Source organism: Bufo bufo, chromosome 6 (assembly GCF_905171765.1).
Source record: "Bufo bufo chromosome 6, aBufBuf1.1, whole genome shotgun sequence".
Classification (NCBI taxonomy): domain Eukaryota; kingdom Metazoa; phylum Chordata; class Amphibia; order Anura; family Bufonidae; genus Bufo; species Bufo bufo.
In genome coordinates, this window is record NC_053394.1 from 391,498,311 (window position 1) to 391,525,273 (window position 26,963).

Genomic DNA, 26,963 nt, shown 5'->3' on the forward strand with positions numbered 1-26,963 from the left:
CTAGCAGCTCCTGCTATGGGAATTTCCCACACAGGCGGTGTGTGAGGCTGGCTGTGATTGGTCAGAACTCCTGGGCTGTGAGGCTAGGTAGCATTGGTTAAGACTCCTGCCCAGCAACAACAGTTTAACGCTATGCTTTCTGTTGTTTCTGCTGTGTCATTGAGCTTACCTTGCATTATATAATAAATCTTAAAGGCATATTATCTTTTCTGCTTCTGTGAACACAATATATATAACAGTTAGATGACATCCAAACATGAAGTCACTATATATAACTCAGCTTTTGTCTTTAACACACAAACATAGGAACTTTATTAAGGTTATTGGCATAAACATATAAGCTATATTAGCAACCTAGGACAGGTCTTAGCTGGCCAGCTACAGCCACAGACCCTGGGACTCCAGCCTTTAGCCAGGGTACCAGCCTTCTGAGAGAGAGAGAGAGAGAGAGAGAGAGATGGACAACTAGCTTAGGTCTTTCCTCAGCAAACCCTTCTGTCAGTGAGGAGACTGTAGAAGACAGCCCTATGCTTTGCCTGTATTTTCTTGCACCTGAATTTCACTAGTATAGAAGCACACTGGTTTACTGCAGACCCTGACTCTCTGGACTTAATTCCCATTGGGGTGCATCTTACCATCCCTTCTGGAGAGCAGCAACACATGGTAACACTTCAACGGAGTCTGGGGGACACAGAGTTGCAGCGCTACTGCAGTGCCAGGTATCAGACCCCTCAATCTCATCCAATCTGATAGGTATGGCCTATCCTTATAATAGGCCATCGAGAAAACCCCTTTAATAACATACGAATTTATTTGGAGCATGTGGTGGTTTACTGGACCAATCTTAAAGGGGTTGTCTGGGTTCAGAGCTGAACGGACATATCCCCTTCTTCATCCAGGCGGCCCCTCTGAGGGGAGCATCCGACATTTATCGCGCAGGACAAGGGGTTTTTCTGCAGATCCGGTAACATTACGGGGTTTCCACTAGGCGGAGGCTTCTGCCTAGCAGCTTTGCAGGTGATTTAACCAGCACTTATGGACAGGCTTTAGCGCTGCCCTAGCCTGTAAAACAACTGAGAAGCCTCCGCCTAGCAGTGTAAAAATGTAAACAAAAAAAAACATTAAATGCTCATCTCAGAGGGGCTGCCTGGGTGAAAAAGGGGATATGCCTGGATTCAGCTCTGACTCGGGACAACCCCTTTAATTTTTATTTATTGTGCTGCCTAAGTAATTTTTGTAAGTTTTTTTTTTTACATGACGCATGGGGCTTTTTATTAGTATGTTTTTCAGAAATGTATTTTCTTTTTACCATAATTCAAACTCAAGCTCCATATTCTTTACATATGCAGATTGACACCAAAATACATGGTTAAAATTGGTTCCCTGTTTTGGTCATATTGATAGTTTTAAGGCTACTTTCACACCTGCGTTCGGGTGTCCGCTCGTGAGCTCCGTTTGAAGGGGCTCACAAGCGGCCCCGAACACAGCCGTCCAGCCCTAATGCATTCTGAGTGGATGCGGATCCGCTGAGAATGCATCAGTCTGCCAGCGCTCAGCCTCCGCTCCGCTCAGCAGGTGGACACCTGAACGCTGCTTGCAGCGTTCGGGTGTCCGCCTGGCCGTGCGGAGGCAAGCGGATCCGTTTGAAGATGACACTATATGGGGGACGGATCCGTTTGAAGATGACACTATATGGCTCAATATTCAAACGGATCCGCCCCCATTGACTTTCAATGTAAAGTCTGGACGGATCCGTTCAGGCTACTTTCACACTTAGAAATTTTTCTAAGTTATAATGCAGACGGATCCGTTCTGAACGGATGCAAATGTCTGCATTATAGGAGCGGATCCGTCTGATGAAACATCAGACGGACCCGCTCCGAACACTAGTGTGAAAGTAGCCTTAGTTTGTTTGTTTTTTAAATAGAAACTATTCAGAATTTTTTTTGTCTCACTAGTATTTTATTATATATTTTGATACTTTAAAATATATTTTGGCCTATGGGACATTTACACATCACTGTATCTGGGGCATCCAAATGTGACAAGTGATGCTTGTGCACCATAACGGCCCTGCCTGGCAAGGTAGAAACCACTATGTGCAAAAAAAAACAATCACCGACAGAATATATTAAAGGGCAACGTCCAAAACCATCCATAGAAACAGTAAAGGATCAATGGCACCCCCCCCCCCCCCCCCTCCATCCGAGGTATCGTCATTACTTGTAGAAGTATTGTCAGGTGTAAGACATTCAATTAAACACCCAAACAATACTGTAACTGCGCCCATGGAACAGCCTGAATATTAGAGATCCTCCAAATAAAACATATTATATGGTGATACGGAGATGATAATAGGAATGAAAACAGTCATAGGAAACCAAATTATCAAAAATTCAATATATTCAATAAAAATATTTTACATCAAGTCTTCAGTTATAAAACTTAAACAATCCAGAGCTGGTGGGACATACAAGGAAGAAACTAACCAAGGATTCCCCCACTGGTAAATTCATGTGAGATGAGTGAACCACATGACTTCTACAAATACAGGGGTGGTGGGGACCCCACTTGTTGGATTTATCTACAGGTACATTTTGGTCAGGGTGTTCAGATTAAAATGATATTCCTTTAGGAGGACGGGTAATGGCTTCTATGTAATGAGGCAATCCTCACCTGGGTCACTTGTTGGGAGAACTTGCACATCACTGATGAAACCCAGTAAGAGCTGACAGTTTATTGACAAGCTCATATTTGACGTTTTTAATTTTACAAATACTTATAAAAGGTAGAACAGACCGGGGATGGAATATGTAGATAGTTATCTTTTTATATCAGGTCCTATAGATTTTTTTTTTATTTCCTCTGACCAAGCATTTTTGTTTAGAGGGGATATATATACAGTATAAACTTTCACTTTTAACTGGATCTGTCCTTTGATGACCAGTATTTATTCAATACAGGAGACAATACATGTTTGGGGAGCTTCACGGTGGTCCCAATCATCACTCCAAGCCCTCAGCCACCTCTGGTAACTCAAAGCAAGGTTCTGTTTTATATCCCTGTAAAAAGGAGTATCTGATGGCATAAAGTCAGTTAGTGACACTGACTACCATAAAAACACATAAGGGAGGGCACTAAAGGGCTAAGCATGGAGATGGCTTCTCTCTGTGAGTTTTTTATGTGAAACAAGATTTGATTTATGCTTAAAACATTTCCCACATTCTGAGCATGAAAATGGCTTCTCCCCTGTGTGATTTCTCTGATGTGTAATAAGAGCTGATTGCTGCTTAAAACATTTCCCACATTCTGAACATGAAAATGGTTTCTCCCCTGTGTGAACTCTCTGATGTACAACAAGATTTGATTTATGCTTAAAACATTTACTACATTCTGAGCATGAAAATGGCTTCTCTCCTGTGTGAGTTCTCTGATGTATAACAATATGTGATTTACTGTTAAAAAATTGACCACATTCTGAACATGGATATGGACTCTCTCCTGTGCGAATTCTCTGATGTGTAACAAGACCTTGTTTATACTTAAAACATTTCCCACATTCTGAACATGAAAATGGCTTCTCCTCGGTGTGAATTCTCTGATGTGTAACAAGACCTGATTTATCCTTAAAACATTTCCCACATTCTGAACATGAAAATGGCTTCTCCCCGGTGTGAATTCTCTGATGTGTAACAAGACCTGATTTATCCTTAAAACATTTCCCACATTCTGAACATGAAAATGGCTTCTCCCCTGTATGAACTCTCTGATGTATAACAAGAGCTGATTTCTTCTTAAAACATTTTCCACATTCTGAACATGGATATGGCTTCTCTCCTGTGTGACTTCTCTGATGTATAACAATATCTGATTTACTGTTAAAACATTTCCCACATTCTGAACATGAAAATGGCTTCTCCCCGGTGTGAATTCTCTGATGTGTAACAAGACCTGATTTATCCTTAAAACATTTCCCACATTCTGAGCATGAAAATGGCTTCTCCCCTGTATGAACTCTCTGATGTATAACAAGAGCTGATTTCTTCTTAAAACATTTTCCACATTCTGAGCATGAAAATGGCTTCTCCCCTGTGTGAATTCTCTGATGTATCACTAATTCTGATTTAAATCTAAAACATTTTCCACATTCTGAACATGAAACTGGCTTCTCTTTTACATGAGCTATTTGATGTTTAGCACCTCTTCTGTGACTTTTATTCTGTGTTACAGTCTGTGATGAATCAGAAGATCGGACCGGTTTAAAAGAATCAAATGATGCATTGTGGCTGTGATTGGATGTGGGTATATCTTGGATATTGGCATGCTCTTCATATATATCTTGTATGATACCACGATCTACTTCAAAATCTGAAGATACCAGATGTTTTTCTAAGTTCCTGGTACGGTCATCTGCCAAGAACAAAATACATTTTATTATTGATGAATAATATACCAAAATATTCTATTGAAATTTTATTACATTTCAGTATAAAAAAAATCCACAGAAAGGTATGGCACAAAATACAAGAATTAACTGACTAAAACAGTGGTGGAAAAAAAGATCACGATCTACTAGTAGACCGTGGGGCATAACTAGGCCAGGTTGGCCCCCACCTTGAGCAACTTCCCTGCAACCTCCACCCAGTCAGTAATTTTAAATACATATAAATAAAACATTTCCTAGCGCTGGACAAGAGGCGTTGAATGTCCCCTTAGTTCCCCACACCATAGTTATCTCCCCTAAGAGTCCCTTTCACAGTAGAATCCCGTTTAGTGCCCTCAGGAGAATGCCCCCTTGATGTCTCCAAACAGTAATTATGCCCCCTTAGTGCCCCCACAAAGTAGTTATACCCCTTACAATAATGCTTCCCCTTAGTGGCCCCACACAGTAGTCATGCCCGCTTAGTGCCCCCACACGGTATTTATGCCCCCTTTGTGTCCCCTTCTACAGTAGTGCTGTCCCTTAGTGCCCCTTACAGTAGTGAAGCTCCTTATACTGCTTATACTTTGAATAAAATTAATAAAGTAACACTGAGCACATCATGCTCTTCCCAGCAGCAGACGTGATGCGATGACGTCATCTCTCCTGCTGAGCTGAGGAGAGCGCACAGGCCGGGGGATTATCTCAGGTCTGTGCGCTCTCCCTCTCAGTCCAGCAGGTACAATGACATCACTGTATCACACCTGCTGCTGGGTTGAGTGCAGGCCGGGGAATGAGATCTGGGCTATATGGATGACAGATACAGCAGCTGGACTCGGAGGGAGGTCGGAGAGTAGAATGGACAGTAGGAAGCACAGTCCTGTCACTCTCAAGTAAACAAACTGGATGGCACGCTCCATAAAATCTTCCTTTTTTTCGTGGATTAATATTAAGTGCCTGCGATTCATATATAAACACCATCCAATGATAATGAAAATTCTATCACTACAGATAAACAATTTCTTGAAATTAATTTCAGGTGTAATTCTGATGAATCAATCAGAAGAGTCAATTAGGGAATGTTAAATAATATGTGATCCAGTATTACTTGTAATTAATGTAGAAGATTTATTATACTGCACACTGACACCATTTATACTGATACAAAAGGGCGATGGAAGGTCCCACCAGATACCAACGGCCATCTGACCAATGATTGCTCATAAAATCTGTCAGATAATCTGTTGGTGTAAATGCACCTTTAGATATAAACAGCAGATCTTGATGATTTGCTTGCCCAAATGCATTCAGCATGGCAGAAAATTCCTCAATCATTAACCCCTTAGTGACCACCCTGTTTTGGGCCTTAATGACCAAGCGTTTTTCTTCCTTTTTTCATCGTCGCGTTCCAAGAGCTATAACTTTTATTAGTTGTTTTAGTTTACTTTATATTATTTTTCCATCTATATAGCTTTATGAGGGCTTGTTTGTTTTTTTTGCAGTTTTTAATGGCGCCATTGTGGGGTACACATAACTTTCTGATTAACTTTTATTAAATCTTTCTAGGATGGAGATGGGAAAAACAGCAATACTGCCACTGCTTTTTACGTTCTAAATTTCACAGCGTTAATTTTTCAGTATAAATAAGATATCTTTATTCTCTGGGTCAGTATGATTACAAGCAGAACCCTTGTAGCACTCAGTGGATATTTTTCTGCACTAGGTTTCCCACCCCTTTTAACAATTAATACAAAAACTCCAGTTGTTGGATGCAACTTGTTTATTTTACGTTCAGAGTTGGTAGCTGCGGCGGGGTAACGTTTCGGCAACTCTGTGCCTTCATCAGACTGATGCCGCTTGTAGAGAGAGAAGCCACGAGGGTATAGACGCAGTTGTGAGAATAACATGCGGTTGTACCGCTAGAGGATAGAGGGGCCATGCGTTTAAAAGTTATCACCACATAAAGTGACACGTCAGATTTGCAAAAAATGGCCTGGGCAGGAAGGTGAAAACAGGACCGTGGTTGAAGGGGTTAACAAGTGGCTCAAAAACTGGTGTAGGAAGGAGGGGTTTGCGTTCCTGGAGAACTGGGCCGACTTCTCTATTGGCTACAGGCTCTATCGTAGGAATGGGCTGCACCTCAATGGGGAAGGAGCAGCTGTTTTGGAGTAGAAGATAGCTAGAAGGTTGGAGGAGTGTTTAAACTAGGGACTGCGGGGGGAGATAATTACATTATAGGAGGGGAAGATAGTGCAGATAGAGACCGGGGGCAAGGTAGTGGGACTGGGGGAGGAATGGAAGGAGGGACTAGAACAGGTAAGAAGGAAAGATGTAGGGTAAAAATATACATAAAATATACATTAATTGTATGTATACTAATGCCAGAAGCCTGACTAATAAAAGTGGTGAACTGGAATTAGTGATGTGTGAGGAGGACTATGATATAGTGGGAATAACTGAGACATGGCTGGATGATAGCTATGACTGGGCGGTTAATGTACAGGGTTACACTCTGTTTAAAAAAGGATCGTCAAAACCGGAGAGGGGGAGGGGTCTGCCTGTATGTAAAGTCCTGTCTACAGCCCACAGTCCGAGAAGATATAAGTGAGGGACATGAACATGTGGAATCACTGTGAGTAGAAATACATAGAGGCAAAAATAATAATAAATTATTAATAGGAGTTTATTATAAACCACCTAATATACCAGAGAGTCAGAGACCACAGAAAATCTACTACTAAACGAGATGGACGAGGTGGCAAATCATAATGAGGTCGCTGCTATCTTGGAGCACCTCAATGAAAATAAGCAAATAACGCCATATCAGCATGACTTCATGAGGGATCAGTCATGTCAAACTAATTTAATCAGTTTCTATGAGGAGGTAAGTTCTAGACTTGACAGCGGCGAATCAATGGATGTCGTATATCTGGACTTCTCCAAAGCATTTGACACATAAAAAGTTAGTATATAAAATGAGAATGCTTGGACTGGGAGAAAACGTCTGTATGTGGGTAACTGGCTCAATGATAGAAAACAGAGGGTGGTTATTAATGGTACACACTCAGATTGGGTCACTGTCACTAGTGGGGTACCTCAGGGGTCAGTATTGGGCCCTATTCTCTTCAATATATTTATTAATGATCTTGTAGAAGGCTTGCACAGTAAAATATAAATTTTTGCAGACTCTCCATTCAGAATGCATGGGGATATACCTGATCAGTTCTTTTCCGGTATAGAGCCCCTAGGACGGAACTCTATGCCGGAAAAGAAAAAGGCTTGAGTGAAAGTACCCTAAGCAGTAAAAACCAGTGTCAGGCAGCTGCTGCCAAGGGCAATTAGATAATGGGTTGCATCAAAAGGGGCATAGATGCCCGTGATGAGAACATAGTCCTACCACTTTACAAATCACTGGTCAGACCACACATGGAGTACTGTGTACAGTTCTGGGCTCCTGTGAACAAGACAGACATAGCAGAGCTGGAGAGGGTTCAGAGGAGGGCAACTAAAGTAATTACAAGAATGAGGGAATTACAATAACCTGAAAGATTATCAAAATTAAGGTTATTCACTGTAGAAAAAAAGACGACTGAGGGTAGATTAAATTACTATGTATAAATATAATCAGGGGTCAGTACAGAGATCTCTCCCATCATCTTTTTATCCCCAGGACTGTGACGAGGGGACATCCTCTGCATCTGGAGGAAAGAAGGTTTGTACACAAACATAGAAGAGGATTCTTTACGGTAAGAGCAGTGAGACTATGGAACTGTCTGCCTGAGGAGGTGGTGATGGTGAGTTCACTAAAAGTGTTCAAGAGGGGCCTGGATGTGTTTCTGGAGTGTAATAATATTATAGGCTATAGCTATTAGAGAGGGGTCAGTGATCGAGAGTTATTCTGATTGGAGTCGGGAAGGAATTTTTTCCCCTAAAGTGGGGAAAATTGGCTTCTACCTCACAGTTTCTTTTTTTTTTCCTTCCTCTGGATCAACTTGCAGGATAACAGGCCGAACTGGATGGATAGATGTCTTTTTTTAGCCTTATAAACTATGTTACTATGTAAACAGAATTTGCATAATAATTTGAAACAGGGTTATGTATAGTAACTACACTGTACTGTAGAGGGATAGGAATTTGTGGTTTAGTTACCAAATGGTCTTGGGAGTAACTTTATTATTAGTAGTAATTATTAGTAATTGTTACTGTGTACAAGTCTCTCCGTATGTGAGATTTATGTTTGTTCCTTTATACTTTCATATATACTCATCAATAATAATAATAATAATACCATTATTCTCACATTGCACAATATATCTATTTTTTCATTAGTTGAATAAGCAGAATCTTAGAGACCTCTCTGCTTTACTTAGTGGTCACTACTCACCTGGGCGGTTATCTGCAGGAATGTCCTCTGTACTCTGCTCATCTCCCTTCACATATGTCTCTGTAGGATTAATATTGTTCAGATCTTCACCCGGATTCACAAGCTGTGAAAGAAATATTGTAGAAGTCATCAGACAGTTGGAGAAGTCGTGTGGAAGGTTTTATATGACCTGAAAAGACGACCAAGAATGACCGGACAGCAGGAGTTATCTGACCCAAATATCTGCAGGTCTCCTGTATAAATCCAATCTGATTGCTTCATTATTCCAACCAGTTTACAATGCAGGGAGAGAAGTACTTATATTCCATCCCTAACATTACATTGTGTGTATATAACATTACATTGTTTGTGCACCTGTTGCCCTTGCTGGCCGTCCCAGGGCTGTGAAGCCGGTAAGCCAAAGTTCTTTCGATCTGGAGCAACGGAACGGAGCAACGGATGTGGACAGCACACGGAGTGCTGTCCGCATCTTTTGCAGCCCCATTGAAGTGAATGGGTCAGCATCCAAGCTGCAAAAACTGCGGCTCTGATGCGGACCAAAACAACGGTCTTGTGCATGAGGCCTAATAGTCCTCAACCTCCCGCCATGAAAACTGTGATATATCATGAGCTTCCTAGCCCCCTCCAGATTACCTGCTTTATACTTGCCTTGAGTTCCACTGCTGCTACCTCTGCCCCTACCACCACCAGTGCAGCTACAGGTGCCACTACTCCTACCACCACAAACACAGCTATGCATGGGGTGCCCCCTCCTCCCCTGAATCTCCTCCTCATGGTAGTCTAAACGCTGAGCCATCCAGTCCACAATTCCATCCTCTGTGTCCTCAATAATATTAGGAGCCAGGGAGAACTGTGGCAACTACTACTACTCCTGGCAGGTACTGATACTGCTGGTACTACATACATTCTGACTCGAGGACGAGGCATGGGAATTTCGTTTTGCACTCTTCCATTTCTCAGACATTTTATTATGAGGCCTATAAATGAAACGTCAGGGGTTTGGTACAGACAGATTATTTAACAGGACAAGCAATTTTGTAATTTAAAGAAAGTGGCACAATTAAATGTCTCTCCACTTCTACAAGGTTTAGACTCTAAACCTTTGCTCTTCTAGTGTAATGGATAATGTAGAGATGATATCTTCAGCGGCATGATATGTTTAGGGACATACAGAAGACAAGGAGGAGTAGCTGGTGGGGAGGGAGCTCTCCAGAAGGATCTGATAATGATGCTGTAATCTTGTAGTTCACAGGATGTCAGCCACACAGGAGAGAGACAGCAAGCCTCAGACTGGAGGTCAGACTAGAGATCACATGACCAGATATCCATAATCAAAAGGTTCAAAATGTATGGTTGCATCTGAGCAGCTAGAAAATTGTTGGCGAGTTAGAATTATATGTGCTGATGAAAATAATCCTATATAGCTTTTACAATAATCAACTTCCAATATATCAGGGGCGTAGCCTGTAAGGCAGGGGTGGGGAACCTCTGGCCCACGGGCCGTATGCAGCCTGCGGGACCATTTCCTGTGGCCCCCGGCCAGAACAGATTGTGAAAATGCTAATGACCACTTCCACTATGGAAGCAGTCATTAGCATGCAGGAGGCACTGGAAGGTGAGAACAGCGCATTGCTACCTGTACTCACCTTCCCCGGTCTTCTTCCGGCCACACGCTGTGTCCTAACACGTACAGTGTCAGGGCGTAGTGCATGTAGAGCGCTGTCAGGTCACAATACAGAGTGTCGGGAAGTAGACCAGGGAGGGTAAGTGAATCTGCCAAGTGGCAGCGCCGTCCGGAGCTGGAGAGGCAAGTTTATTTTTTATTTATTTTAAATGCCTCATCTATGGCTGGGGATCTAATAGGGGTCTGATCTGAGTCTGGGGGGCCTATTGGGGATCTGATCAAAGGCTGGGGAGGGTCTGATAGGAGGGTCGGATCAGAGGCTGATGGAGGTGGGGGAAGATCTGAGGCTGAGAAAGGGACAAAGGCAGGGACATTTGCGAAGAAAGAGGCAGGGACAGTAGCAGGGAGAGTGAAAGCTTGGTGAACCCCTCTTTGGACCCCTCTGGGTTTAGCTTGGCTGCCATTAATGCCAAATAAAGAACTAAATGTATAATATTCTCAACTTAAAAATTGAAGCATAATTTCTGTAACTTACCCCTAAGTCAGTTATATCTTTGACCAAATATAGCCGTCAAATTTTTAAGTTGAGAATTTTGTATGGCCCCTGAACGATGTTACAAATATCCAAATGGCCCTCGGCAGCAAACAGGTTCCCCACCACTGCTGTAAGGTGCAATCACTACTTGGCCTAGGAGCCTCAGGGGGCCCAAAGACCCTTGTGCCACATAAGAAGACACCGGTACTATACAAAGTTCATGCAGGTCACGTTACATCTCTGGCTGGAGGGAAGGGGTAAGGTCAAGAATTTGGCATGGGGCCCCTGGCCCAAAGCATTGAGGGAAGGGGGACCAAGCTGAACTCTTGCACCAGGGCACATGAGCCCTTAGCTACGCCCCTGAATATTATTTTATACTCTATGCAAGTAAGAAGGATGACTTGCATCTACATGTGCTAGAATAGAATCCGTGGTATGATCTTGGAACTGCCATTCTGATATTAAGGAGACACCAGGAGACTGCACCCTAGACTACAAAGCCTTTGAAGATAATGATGCATTTATCTCCTGACGTTCATGTTCAAGCTGACAATCGAGCACAACTTTGGTTGACCATTTATAGTATTGCATGGTCCCAGCCTAAGACCTCTCAGAAAACTTCTGTGCCACTCTTGTGCAACCACAAAAGATCTGCAGTTGACAGAGGAAACCATCTTAGGCTACTTTCACGCTTGCGTTCGGAGCGGATCCGTCTGGTATCTGCACAGACGGATCCGCACCTATAATGCAAACGCTTAGATCCGTTCAGAACGGATCGTTTGCATTACCATGAACAAAAAAAAATAATATTTTTTTTTTTGTTTTTTTTTGTTCATGATAATGCAAACGGATACATTGAAGTCAATGGGGGACGGATCCGTTTGAAAATTGAGCCATACTGTGTCAACTTCAAACGGATCCGTCCCCATTGACTTACATTGTAAGTCTGGACGGATCCGCTTGCCTCCGCACGGCCAGGCGGACACCCCGAACGCTGCAAGCTGCGTTCAGGTGTCGCCTGCTGAGCGGAGTAGAGGATAAACGGTGCCAGACTGATGCATTCTGAGCGGATCCGCATCCATTTAGAATGCATTAGGGCTGGACGGATCCGTTCGGGGCCGCTTGTGAGAGCCTTCAAACGGAACTCACAAGCGGAGCCCCGAACGCAAGTGTGAAAGTAGCCTTAAAAGTCTATACAGGCAGAAAATAGTGAGAAGATCCAGACAACATGTAATGTCCATGGTCAGCTGTAATCCTGCCATCTCCACCTTTCTCATTATACAAGGATAAAACATATAATACTGGTGGATAAAACAAGACTGAAGACAAGATTTTTACAGCCACCTACAGATCATAGCTGACATTTCATGAGACCTTATCTCCATCTACCTGATCATCCTCTGGGACATTGTGATGTTCTTCTGAACCATCCTGTAGAAGAAGAGGACTGGGACATCTCTCCCGTGTTCTCATCTCTTCCTTAACTGTAGGAAACACATCCAGTGACTGAATTCATTCCTTACATACAGATAATGAGAGGACGTGTGTATTTAGTCATGTCTATAACCTGGTGATGTGAGAGGCCGGTGATCCTCCATCATGATGCCCTTATATTCATCTACCTGATCATCCTGTGGGACATAGTGATGTTCTTCTGAATTATCTTGTGGAAGAAGAGGACTGGGACAGGCCTCTCTAACTTCAGGGATTCCAGCACCAGTTCTAAATGTAAGACATCTTCCAAGCTGTCTTACATTTAGACCCTTTTCTACACCTGAAACATTTGTAGAAAATGCCGGCCCGTTCCCTTCCCGGCCCACTGCACGCCGACAATTGTAGACCTGCCCCCCCCCCCTCCATTGCACCGACATCTGCCCCTTGAAATACGTCTAATTTAAGGCTTATTTCAGAATAGTAAAGGACCCCCCCTTGTGTTTACACCTCAAAAAGGAGCTTAGCTAAAGAGTCATTTACCATTTGAAGTAAATACTGAGCACTTTTAGTACTAACTACTTTTGCTGAGAAAATAGAGGCCTTTAAGTAATCGATTAAAAATGTTAGGATGGAACCTTTAGAAAGTAGATAATATTTGCACTAGACGTTGAAGCCTTGGCCAAGATAAATGTATTTGTCTATTAAAACTAACCATTTGCATGTTTATGATCATGATCGATCCTTGGTGTTGGACCGGTGATAAATGAAAGAGCCAATCTTGGCTTTATGGACCATGGGGCTCTTTGGAAAGAAAATGGAGATTGGTACTTGAATTGGAGAGGATTAATGGAAGGCCCCCAGGAGTAAATTATTTATGCAACAAGAGATTGTGATAAGGAAATTTTATCCAATTAGAAGTTGTCGGTGTAACTTGTGTAGATCTATGGTTACGTATGATAATGATGGAAATGATGGAATGATGGAATCTGAGTGTGTACCACTGAAGTCTACGTACAGCGACACACTGCGGAAAACCTGAATTAAAATATTTGTTCTCTGAGGTATAAATGATGTGTCGAGGACTTATAACAGAGCGCTGCCTTTTACACGGCTGTAATTCACTCCCATTTACTTATTGTGCCATAATCTATGTACATTTTACATTGACTTTCAATGATGTCTTGCTGATCTTCAGATTTCCAATCAGAGATTTAAGCCAAAACCAGGTGAGACTACTAAACACAGAAAAGGTACAGAGTTTCCCCTATACCTTATGTCTGTGAGGCTCAAATCTGGTTCTGGCTCACAATCACTGATGGAAATGGAAAACACTGATGTGTGAATGAGGCTTAAACAAAAGATTCTTCTGAAGAAGAAGTTGCTTCAAGACGTTTTGTGTTGTTGTGGCCAATTTCTAACAGTAGGAAACACATCCAGTGACTGAATTCAACCCTTACATACAGATAATGAGAGGACATGTGTATTTAGTCATGTCTATTACCTGGTGATATGAGGGGCGGTGATCTCCATCATGACGTCCTTGTACAGATCTTTGTGTCCTTCTAAATACTCCACTCCTCCATGGAGAAATAGATGGTGACATCTTGACACCTTATAGGAACCTGACAACACAATGATACAGTCATCACCAGCTCCTTCATAGCATTCCTGTATAATGTACCCAGCATCCCCAGCAGTGTCACCTCTCAGTCAGCAGCTCAATCATCTTGTTGGTGAGTTCCTAGGATTTCTCTATTGATTTCCTCATGTTTCAGGGGGTGAGGTGGAGGCTCCTTGATTGGGTCAGGGCTTCTTCCCCATCCTTCAGAACAGGGGTCCTGACAGCGCTCACTAGAGGTCTTCTTCACTACTGTGTAGTCCAGGTTATGGAGAGACACAGTAATAAAAATCACTCCATACATCTCCAGAGTCCCTCACCTCTCAGTCATGTCTGTCTGTTGTAACATAGATAAGATGCTGTAATGTGACATCATCAGAATCTCTCACCTCTCCAGTAAGCCGGAAGAGGATCTCTAGGGTGAGATATATTATCCTCTCCGCCATCTTGTTCTGTCCCTATCCATCCTTGTCAGGTCAATCAGGAGAAGGATCTTATATAGCAGATATCCACTGAGCGGATCCTATATTGTAGGAACCTGAATGGAAAGAAGATGAGACAATGGAAAATCTACAAAGTCTCATGTAAAATACAATAACTGGAGATAAGAGGAGACATCGGAGGAGATAATAAAGTGTAGATGTAGTGTTCTCTCTTTTTATTATGGATCGAAACATGTGAGGTCAAGGCAGTTTCAAGTTTTAGACTTGTAGATCAACTTGGATGTTTTGTATTTTATATATATATTGGATTTTATAATATAGATCATTTGTAGGTTTCATTTGTTGGTATATAGAACTGAAAAAACACAGGGTGTGCATATGTGAATGAGTAGAATACTACAAAAACAGCCTGACACGGTCCGGTCAGGTTCTGATATCAGCACAGCTCCGTTAAGGAGCGATTAGACCTTCAATTTTATACTATTGCACACCCTGAGGAAGAAATTGTACAGTTTCAAAAAGGTCTCCGGTGTAACTGCGGTATTAATCCATCGAGTGCAATTGTGGCAACAACCTAATGAAGAGAATAAATCCTTCACCACCATTCCAGAACCTGAACAGCAGACATTGGCACACGAGAGAACTATAGGATCAGCAGCGCATCGAGATCTAGGTGAGCAGAGGTTATCATATCAGATCGGGGGGAAGGGGGACACCCCCAGTCGATCAGCTGTATGAAGAGAAGGTACATGCTGTGCGCTCCTGCCGTCTCCAGTCTCTCTTCCTGGTTGCCATAAAACATGGCAGCGGCGAGCAGGACAGGAGACGGCGCGCGACTTCTCCTAATACAAGTGACTGTGGGGGTGCCGGCCTGTCGAATCCCGCCATCCGCATACTGATGTCCTATCTTGAGGATAGTTCATCAATATTAAAAGCCGGGAGAACCCTTTTAAAAAGTAGGTTTGGGAAAATTGCGTAAAAAATGTTAATAATTGTTTCTAAACCTGTTAAAAAAATAAATGACATTTACAGAATGAAGAACATAAGTAAACATATGGGGGATGTAGTAATAACTAGTTTCTCTGCTTTTCTCTGCCGGAAAAGCAGAGAAATTAACATTTTGAAAATAGAATTCTGAAGGGGTTAATGCAGGGAAATCTAACCGCAGTTTGTCCGTCATTTCACCATCACACATGATAAAGATGGCGGTTTGATACTAGTGGTGTAGAGATGGGTCTGCCTTTCTCCTCATACAGCTGAGCTGTGGGGGTGCTGGATGTCGAATCCCGCAATCCGATACTGATGACTATCTTGAGGACAGGTATCAATATTAAAAGCCCGGAGAACCCTTTAAAAAGCAGGTTTGGGAAATTGCGTAAAAATTATAAGAATTGTTTCTAAACTTCTAAGCTGTTCTAAAAAAATTAAATGACCCTTACAGAAGGAGGAACATAAAGCAGACATATGGGGGATGTAAGTAATAACTGGTTTACGAAGGTATCACTATCTCCGGAAAAGCTGGAGAAATTTACATTTTAAAAATAGTGAATTTTTCCAATCTTTCTCTGACGGGATTAATGCAGGGAAATCCTAACCGCAGTTTGTCCGTCATTTCACCATCAAACTAATAAAGATGGCGGTTTGATACCTACGTGGGTAGAGATGGGTCTGCACGGCTGATCGGTGGAGAAGACTTCTGGAGGGTCAGGATGCGGACTCCGACACCGGAGGGATTGAATGAAGAAATCCACGGAATTCCAGAATCTCTCCCTGTTTCCCCGGGTCATTCTGTCCTTCTCCCAATGTGGAGCATTAATACTCTTCATGTGGCATGCGCTGCACTCTGCTTGGCTCTCCTCCCTGTGCTGGCGTGGTGAGCACGAGACCACCGCTTTCTGTCCCCACTTGTCTCCTTGGTTCCTACATGTCCTCTTGTCCCGGGGACAGGGTTTCCTTCCTGAGTGTACGCGCATGCTCCACATAAATGAGTGGTGAGTATTACACGTGCATTTTTTTTTCGTATTTTGGTGCCTCACAAACTTGAATTAAAATGGATTGTCTAAGGATCTGCATCATTTAATGTACAGAACATGCCCACAACTTTGAAGATGTTTGTCTTTTTTTGTATTGTGAAGCAAACAATAGGACAAAATAACAGAAAAGTCAATGTGCATAACTATTCACCCCCCTATAGTCAATACTTTGTAGAGCCACTTTTGTGGCAATCACAGCCTCTAAGTCGCTTTGATAAGTCTCTATGAGCTTGCCACATCTTACCACTGGGATTTTTGCCATTCCTCCTTGCAAAACTGCTCCAGCGCCTTCAAGTTGGATGGTTTGCACTTTGTGAACAGAATCATTAAGTCTGACCACAGATTTCCTATGGATTGAGATCTGGGCTTGTGACTAGGCCAATCCAACACATATCCATGTTTCCCCTTAAACCACTCAAGTGTTGCTTTAGCAGTGTGTTTGGGGTCATTGTCCTGCTGGAAGGTGAACTCGTCCTAACCTCAGATCACGCACAGAGTGGCACAGATTCTGCTCAAGAATCTCCTGTATTTAGCACCATACATTTTCCCTCCACTCTGACCAGTTTCCCAGTCCCCCCAGCATGATGCTGCCACCACCAGGTCTCACTGTGGGGATGGTGTTCTTTGGGTGATGTGATGTGTTAGGTTTGCACCAGACATAGCATTTTCTTTGATGGCCGAAAAGTTCACTTTTAGTCTCATCAGACCAGAGCACCTTCTCATACATTTTGGGAGTCTCCCACATGCCTTTTCACAAACTCACACAATGCCTTTCCGTTTTTAGCTGAAAGGAATGGCTTTCTTCTGGCCACTCTGCCATACAGCCACTCTATGGAGTGTACAGCTTATTGTCGTCCTATGTACAGATACTCCATTCTCTGCTGTGGAACTCTGCAGCTCCTCAGGGTTACCTTAGGTCTTGTGCTGCCTCTCTGATTAATGCCCTTATTGCCCGGTCCGTGAGTTCTTGGTTGGCGGCCGTCTCTTGGCAGGTTTTGCTGTTGTGCCATGTTCTTTCCATTTGGTTATGATAGATTTGATGGTGCTCCTGGGGATCATCAAAGATTTGGATATTTTTTATAACCTAACCCTGACTTGTACTTCTCAACAAACATTTTCCCTGACTTGTTTGGAGAGTTCCTTGGTCTTCATGCAGTGTTTAGTTAGTGATGCCTCTTGCTTAGGTGTTGCAGCCTCTGGTGTGTATCTGTAACGACAGATCATGCGACACTTAGATTGCACACAGGTGGACATCATGTTACTAATTATGTGACTTCTGAAGGTAATTGGTTGCATCAGAGCTTTTTATGGGCTTCCTAACAAAGGGGGTGAATACCTACGCACATGACAATTTTCTGTTTTCTATTTCTAAACAATAGTTTTATTATAGATTATTCTCCTTTCACTTCACCAACTTAGACTATTGTGTTATGATCCATCACATAAAATTCAGGATTAACAAAACATTAAACTGTAATGTAACAAATACAAAAAAAGACAAGGGGGGTGAACACTTTTACAAGGCACTGTATATTATGCACTGATATAAAAGGCTTCCTCATACACAGCAGCGCCAACCCAAGATGAAGGCAGTAGATAAAAACACGCGTCGAGGAGGACACATCCCTACAGATGTCTGTCATATGGGTGGTGATTTTACTATTGTTTATTTCAGTCATTTTACTTGTGAATTTCCTTTCGCCGTTCTATGATTTCTGTCTCGTCAGCGCCTCACACTGGAGACCTGAGCACTTCTTCTCCATTATTAGTAATTCTCTATTAATATCTTTTTGGAGCCCGTTATATCATATTTATCATCTACTAGCAGAATTACCGGCTTCACAACGCCCCCCCCCCCCCTATAACAGTGACATCCACAGCAACCCCCAAAACAGTGACATCCACAGCAACCCCCAAAACACTGACATCCACAGCAACCCCAAAACAGTGACATCCACAGCGACCCCCAAAACAGTGACATCCCCCCCCCCCGTGACCAAAAACAAACAGTGTCATCCAATGCGCCCCCACAACAGTGATATTCACAGCGCCCCACAACAGTGATATCCACAGTGTTAAATGAATTCGGCACTGATCTCACACTGCCAACACACAGAGGATGAAGCCCCACATATATACATTTCAGTCAGCCCGGCCCAAATTCATTTAACCCTTTAAAACACAGTTACTTATTGAAATCAGTTGAAAGTGTCGTCTGTCCACTTTGTGCCCAGAACCTGTTTGGGCTGAATCCCCTGCATATGGTGCGGGCACACCCTCTCTGTATGTCACCAGTGTGAGATCAGTGCCCGAATTAATTTCAGTCTTTTAATCACACTTTTCTGCTATTTTGTGCCCGTCCCCCTTTTTATTTTAATGCTGCTGTCAGGACTGCTTCGGGACTATCACTTCCTTGGGGGGGGGGGGGGGGGGCAGGATCCTCTTCTTGTAGTGCCACTCATTTTTATCCAGTCATGTTTTTAGTGATTTTTAGAAAGTATGAATTTTAGGTTTTAGTTTTTCCAGTCCACGTCTCTGAGAGCTCCTGGATATGTCTTCTATATAACGCCCCCTGCTCCAGTCCACGTCTCTAACATCTCCTGGATATGTCTTCTATACTAACTGTCACGGAGTGTGGGAAGAAGACTCACACCGCACACAGGAGGAAAGAGGACAGGAACTAGGCCTGGTACTAGAGTAATGGAAAAGGTCACCTCCTAGGACAACCTAATCTGAGCCCTGACTACCTATCAATATGAGCTGACCTCGAATGGTAGGAAAGCTAATACACAGAAACCTTGAGCCCTACACAACCCTGGAAGGCCGTGGAATAGTGAGAGACGGACCCATTCCTCCACAAGATGGATGAACAGGAGTCTCAGTCAGGCCCAAGATACAAACAACAAGGAATATAACAAACAAAATACAAATAGGGAAGAGAAGACTTAGCTTCAAGGTGACAGCAGCACCAGGAGCTCAGCAGAGATCCACAAAAACCAGATAGCTTGAAGTCCAGGGAAAGGAAAACTATAAACCGCACCCCTGAGAGGGAGAAACGGCACATAAATAGGCAAGGTCAGATGACCAGACATACAACACTGAAGCAAGGGGTGTGGCCATTACCTAAACAACAAACCCTAATTGATCCACAAGGAACTTGTAAGATCAACGTGTTGCCAGTCGTTCTGATCTCCTGACACCTGTCAAAGGAACGTTCGTGACATTACCCCCCTCCCTTCCTGGCACCAGGACCGACCTTATCAGGGTGAGATCTGTGAAAGGCTTTCACCAAACGACCGGCATTCACATCAGATGCCGGTACCCACATCCTCTCTTCTGGTCCATAGCCTTTCCAATGGACAAGATACTGGAGAGATCTACGGAGAACTCGAGAATCGATTATTTTGGGGATCTGGAATTTCATCTACCATCCACCATGACAGGAGATGGTGGCAAGGAAGACGGCTGCAAAGGTTCCCACATATCTCTTCAACAAAGACTTATGGAACACATTATGAATTTTCAGGGCCTGAGGAAGGTCAAGACAAACAGTACAGGATTAATAATGGCCGTGATCTTATAAGAGCCGATAAACCCTTGGACCCCAACTTCCAGGAAGGTACCTTCAACTTAATGTTTCTTGTGGACAGCCAACAGAATCACCCACACTTAGGTCCGGACCATTCATGCGTTTCCTGTCAGCCATACGTTTATAATTGTTGCTCATATTCTTCAAGTTGTTTTGAATTCTTCGCCATATTGAAGACCATGATGACGAAATACGTTCTTCCCTCAGGGAAACAGAAGTATCAGAACCAGAAAATGTGCAAACTGCGGATGAAACCCATAGGCCCCATAAAACAGCGGGACTCACCAGTCAACTCCTGACTACAATTATTTATGGCAAATTCTGCAAAACAAAAAGGAAGGAACCACTCATCCTGGTTCTCAGATACAAACATTTCAAGTAAGTCTTCAGACTCTGATTAGTGCGCTCCGTCTGTCCGTTCGAATGAGGATAAAAAGCCGGAGAAAATGACACATCGGAGGGAATGCCATGGAGGTTCACAATGTTGTCAACAACTACTTGTGCAAGGGTTTTAGCATTAGGTAGGCCCGGTAAACACTTTAAGGCTACTTTCACACTAGCGTTCGGAGCGGATCCGTCTGATGTTTCATCAGACGGATCCGCTCCGATAATGCAGACGTTTGCATCCGTTCAGAACGGATCCGTCTGCATTATTACTTAGAAAATTTTCTAGTCTGAAAGTAGCTGAGCGGAATCCGTTCGGGACTTTACATTGAAAGTCAATGGGGAACGGATCCGCTTGAAGATTGAGCCATATAGTGTCATCTTCAAGCGGATCGTCCATTGACTTACATTGTAAGTGTGGACGGATCCGCTCGCCTCCGCACGGCCAGGCGGACACCCGAAACGCTGCAAGCAGCGTTCAGGTGTCCGCTCACTGAGCGGAGCGGAGGCTGAACGCTGGCAGGCGGATGCATTCTCAGTGGATCCGCCTCCACTGAGAATGCATTGGGGCAGCGGATGCGTTCGGGGCGTCGTGAGCCCTTTCAAACGGTGCGCACGAGCGCGACACCCGAACGCTAGTGTGAAAGTTAGCCTAAAGTGTACCATTTTACTAAAGAGATCAACTACCCACGAATAACTGTCTTTCCTGAAGAATTCGGTAGATCAGTGATAAAGTCCATAGATACATGAGTCCATGGTCTGGACAAGATAGGCAACGGAAGCAGAGATCCAGAAGGTCGAGTATGTGTCCACCTTGGCACGTGCACAGGTAGTACAGGCTGACATGACACATAGTCCTTCACACACTTACGCGACTCAGGCCACCACAATCTAGAGATATGAGGTTGGCAGTGGGCTGCTTCAGGGTATCTGTAAGGTACCGTACAATGATGTCCTCAAACACCTTGTGAAGCAATTCCGGTGGTACAAACCGTTTCCCAGAGGGACACGAATCTGGTGGTCTCCCTGAGCCTCTAACACCTTCACCTCAGGTTCAGGGTAGAGGGCCACCCCTTCAGACAGTATGGGACTCGTGTTTTAAAAATCACCACCTCAGGAGAACTATGTGACAAGGCATCTGCCTTGACGTTCTTAACCCCAGGACGATAGGTGACAGTGAAATTGAATCTAGTGAAAAACAGGGCCCATCTGGCTTGTCTCGGGTTCAGACGTTTCGCCAACTCCGGATATTCCAGATTTTTGTGATCGGTGAATACTGCGATTGGATGAAACGTCCCTTCCAAGGCAATGACACCATTCCTCAAAAGCAATTTAATGGCCAGCAACTATGTTACCCCACTGTTAAAGCCCTATTAATTATTGAAATTTATGCAAATCTCAATAATTATATTCATAAATAGGTGCGAGTCATCTAGTGATAACTCCGCCTATTTATGCCTAAATAAACAAACACTACTAATTACCTTACTCTACACTGAACTACATGTGGCTATTGCTGCGGCGCCTAACTACTACAAAAGACTACACACTGTGCTTAAATAAAAGGTATTTATTAACACACTATACGTCACAGTCTAATATTTGCTTATAATTATATATATCTATATAAATGGAATAGATATATATATACACTGCTCAAAAAAATAAAGGGAACACAAAAATAACACATCCTAGATCTGAATTAATTAAATATTCTTCTGAAATACTTTGTTCTTTACATAGTTGAATGTGCTGACAACAAAAATCACACAAAAATTTTCAACCCATGGAGGTCTGGATTTGGAGTCACCCTCAAAATTAAAGTGGAAAAACACACTACAGGCTGATCCAACTTTGATGTAATGTCCTTAAAACAAGTCAAAATGAGGCTCAGTAGTGTGTGTGGCCTCCACGTGCCTGTATGACCTCCCTACAACGGCCTGTGCATGCTCCTGATGAGGTGGCAGACGGTTCTCCTGAGGGATTTCTCTCCCAGACTGGACTAAAGCATCTGCCAACTCCTGGACAGTCTGTGGTGCAACGTGACGTTGTGGATAGAGCGAGACATGATGTCCAGATGTGCTCAAATTGGATTCAGGTCTGGGAACGGGCGGGCCAGTCCATAGCATCAATGCCTTTGTCTTGCAGGAAACTGCTGACACACTCCAGCCACATAGGTCTAGCATTGTCTTGCATTAGGAGGAACCCAGGGCAACCGCACCAGCATATGGTCTCACAAGGGTCTGAGGATCTCATCTCGGTACCTAATGGCAGTCAGGCTACCTCTGGCGAGCACATGGAGGGCTGTGCGGCCCTCCAAAGAAATGCCACCCCCACACCATTACTGACCCCAATGCCAAACCGGTCATGCTGGAGGATGTTGCAGGCAGCAGAACGTTCTCCACGGCGTCTCAAGACTCTGTCACATCTGCTCAGTGGAACCTGCTTTCATCTGTGAAGAGCACAGGGCGCCAGTGGCGAATTTGCCATATTGGTGATCTTGGAAAATGCCAACGTCCTGCACGGTGTTGGGCTGTAAGCACAACCCCCACCTGTGGACATCGGGCCCTCATATCACCCTCTGGAGTCTGTTTCTGACCGTTTTGAGCAGACACATGCACATTTGTGGCCTGCTGGAGGTAATTTTGCAGGGCTTCGGCAGTGCTCCTCCTGTTCTCCTTGCTCAAAGGCGGAGGTAGCGGTCCTGCTGCTGGGTTGCTGCCCTGCTACGGCCTCCTGCACATCTCCTGATGTACTGGCCTGTCTCCTTGGTAGCGCCTCCATGCTCTGGACCTACGCGGACAGGACACAGCAAACCTTCTTGCCACAGCTCGCATTGATGTGCCATCTGGATAAGCTGCACTACCTGAGCCACTTGTGTGGGTTGTAGACTCCGTCTCATGCTACCACTAGAGTGAAAGCACCGCCAGCATTCAAAGTGACCAAAACATCAGCAGGAAGCATAGGAACTGAGAAGTGATCTGTGGTCACCACCTGCAGAACCACTCCTTTATTGGGGGTGTCTTGCTAATTGCCTATAATTTCCACCTGTTGTCTATCCCATTTGCACAACTGCATGTGAATTGATTGTCACTCAGTGTTGCTTTCCTAAGTGGACAGTTTGATTTCACAGAAGTGTGATTGACTTGCGAGTTACATTGTGTTCTTTAAGTGTTCCCTTTATTTTTTTGAGCAGTGTATATATATATATATATTATATATTATATATATATATATATATAGCAGCACACAGCAATATAAGTAAACAAACCACACTAATACGGTCCTAACTACGCTAACACAGTCCAAAGTCCTCCTCAGGATCTAACTACAAATTACAAAAATACACTTACATACACACAAATATCGGTAACCCACCCGCCTGGCTACTCACTGTCCCTACGGGGTACAAGGGGTAATTGTGGCACTGCAGGGGGTCAATACTTGCAGGCCAGGGTACACAGGGTTGTAGCTGGGCAGAGCAGGGGGTTAATGCACTGCAGGGACTTGCAGAGCAGGGTTAAATGCTCTGCAGGGACTTGCAGGGCAGAGCAGGGGTTAATGCTCTGCAGGGACCTTGCAGGGCAGAGAAGGGGTTAATGGGGGCTGCAGGGGCACAGGGGACTGTGGGCTGGGGGCAGCAGAGCAAGGTACAGCAGGAGTTACTACTGGGGTACAGGGCAGCAGGGGTTAAGGAATTGGCAGGGAAAGCGATACTTAGCCAGCTGCTAACTTCTCAGACCTTCTGCTCTGCTCCTCTGGGCTGCTCTGTGTTCAACTTCTCTGGACTCAGCCCCCTCCACCTCTCTTCTGAGCGCTGCCAGCCTCTTCCTCTGGTCTGGGATGGTCAGGTAATGCACCGCCCTGCAGCCAGGTCCACGTGGGCTGGCGCGGTGATATGACATCACCGCACCAGCCCGCGCTCCCAGGCGGGAGGATCCTTTGATCCTCCCGCCTGTGGAGATATCGCACATCTCTGGCGCTGAGGTGAGCGGCACACAGGGGCATGGGAACTCTTTGTTCTCATGTCCCTGTTAGGCATACCATCTCCGGCGCTACCATCTTTATTGATCATCTGTCCTTTGAAGAGGCCGAAACTGGACATAATTGTCCAGTTGTCGGCCTCTCCTCAGCTGGGGGGGGCACCATACTCCGGGCCAGCAATATCTAAGTATACACATCTATACAGATACTTAGGGCATATCTATATACATGTATATACACGTATTTGGCCACATTTAGGTATATACATCCATATAGATGTTTGGGGTACATCTAGATGCATGTGTGTATATATACACAATATAATTCTGGGGCATAAATGGGCAGCAATAAGCCCACCCGCATATACAGGGAGTGCAGAATTATTAGGCAAGTTGTATTTTTGAGGATTACTTTTATTATTGAACAACAACCATGTTCTCAATGAACCCAAAAAAACTCATTAATATCAAAGCTGAATATTTTTGGAAGTAGTTTTTAGTTTGTTTTTAGTTTTAGCTATTTTAGGGGATATCTGTGTGTGCAGGTGACTATTACTGTGCATAATTATTAGGCAACTTAACAAAAAACCAATATATACCCATTTCAATTATTATTTTTACCATGTGAAACCATATACATTCTCAACATTCACAAATATACATTTTTGACATTCAAAAACAAAACAAAAACAAATCAGTGACCAATATAGCCACCTTTCTTTGCAAGGACACTCAAAAGCCTGCCATCCATGGATTCTGTCAGTGTTTTGATCTGTTCACCATCAACATTGCGTGCAGCAGCCAACCACAGCCCTCCAGACACTGTTCAGAGAGGTGTTACTGTTATCCTCCTAGTAATCTCACATTTGATGATGGACCACAGGTTCTCAATGGGGTTCAGATCAGGTGAACAAGGAGGCCAATGTCATTAGATTTTCTTCTTTTATACCCTTTCTTGCCAGCCACGCTGTGGAGTACTTGGACGCGTGTGATGGAGCATTGTCCTGCATGAAAATCATGTTTTTCTTGAAGGATGCAGACTTCTTCCTGTACCACTGCTTGAAGAAGGTGTCTTCCAGAAACTGGCAGTAGGACTGGGAGTTGAGCTTGACTCCATCCTCAACCCGAAAAGGCCCCACAAGCTCATCTTTGATGATACCAGCCCAAACCAGTACTCCACCTCCACCTTGCTGGCGTCTGAGTCGGACTGGAGCTCTCTGCCCTTTACCAATCCAGCCACGGGCCCATCCATCTGGCCCATCAAGACTCACTCTCATTTCATCAGTCCATAAAACCTTAGAAAAATCAGTCTTGAGATATTTCTTGGCCCAGTCTTGACGTTTCAGCTTGTGTGTCTTGTTCAGTGGTGGTCGTCTTTCAGCCTTTCTTACCTTGGCCATGTCTCTGAGTATTGCACACCTTGTGCTTTTGGGCACTCCAGTGATGTTGCAGCTCTGAAATATGGCCAAACTGGTGGCAAGTGGCATCTTGGCAGCTGCACGCTTGACTTTTCTCAGTTCATGGGCAGTTATTTTGCGCCTTGGTTTTTCCACACGCTTCTTGCGACCCTGTTGACTATTTTGAATGAAACCCTTGATTTTTCCATGATCACCCTTCAGAAGCTTTTCAATTTTAAGAGTGCTGCATCCCTCTGCAAGATATCTCACTATTTTTGACTTTTCTGAGCCTGTCAAGTCCTTCTTTTGACCCATTTTGCCAAAGGAAAGGAAGTTGCCTAATAATTATGCACACCTAATATAGGGTGTTGATGTCATTAGACCACACCCCTTCTCATTACAGAGATGCACATCACCTAATATGCTTAATTGGTAGTAGGCTTTTGAGCCTATACAGCTTGGAGTAAGACAACATGCATAAAGAGGATGATGTGGTCAAAATACTCATTTGCCTAATAATTCTGCACTCCCTGTATATATTATACATAGAGATGTATGCCGACAAGGGGGCATACATACATCTCTATGTATATACATACACCACCTGAAGCGGCCCATGCAAAAGGTCCAATACATATGCATATATGTAAGGGCATATATACATATATATTTAAATCTAACACATCCCTCAACACCGTCATCATAATTTTTCTCAGCGGGGTAAGAGGGGTTTTTTTCGAAAAAAAAGCACATGGTTGCCATTTACCAGGTGATGGGCCTTGCGACAAAACTGCTCATACTCCCACCTCAGATGCGTCCACCACTACAATGAACGGTTGAGACACATCTGGCTGCACCAATTTAGGGGCAGAAGAAAAGCATTCCTTAACCACCTCCCGACCATGTAACGCACGGATGCGTCCGAAAGGTGGTTGATTCATTCCTTTTGGACGCATCCGTGCGTCATCTCGCGAGATGCGAGATTTCCTGTGAACGTGCGCACACAGGCGCGCGCGTTCACAGGATCGGAAGGTAAGCGAGTGGATCTCCAGCCTGCCAGCGGCGATCGTTCGCTGGCAGCGTGAGATGCGATTTTCTTAACCCCTATACAGGTATATT

The 26,963-nt window shown here is 43.9% G+C and overlaps 1 protein-coding gene across 1 annotated transcript in view; it reads right to left on the bottom strand.

The window, feature by feature from the left end:
- The window catches only part of LOC121003516 (zinc finger protein 208-like), a 2,651,670-nt gene that overhangs the window by 338,608 nt on the left and 2,286,099 nt on the right, over positions 1-26,963 (bottom strand). Inside the window, exon 8 of the mRNA XM_040435418.1 lies at positions 3,184-4,161. Coding sequence (XP_040291352.1) covers positions 3,184-4,161 — 978 coding nt within the window. The remainder of the gene's footprint in view (positions 1-3,183; positions 4,162-26,963) is intronic.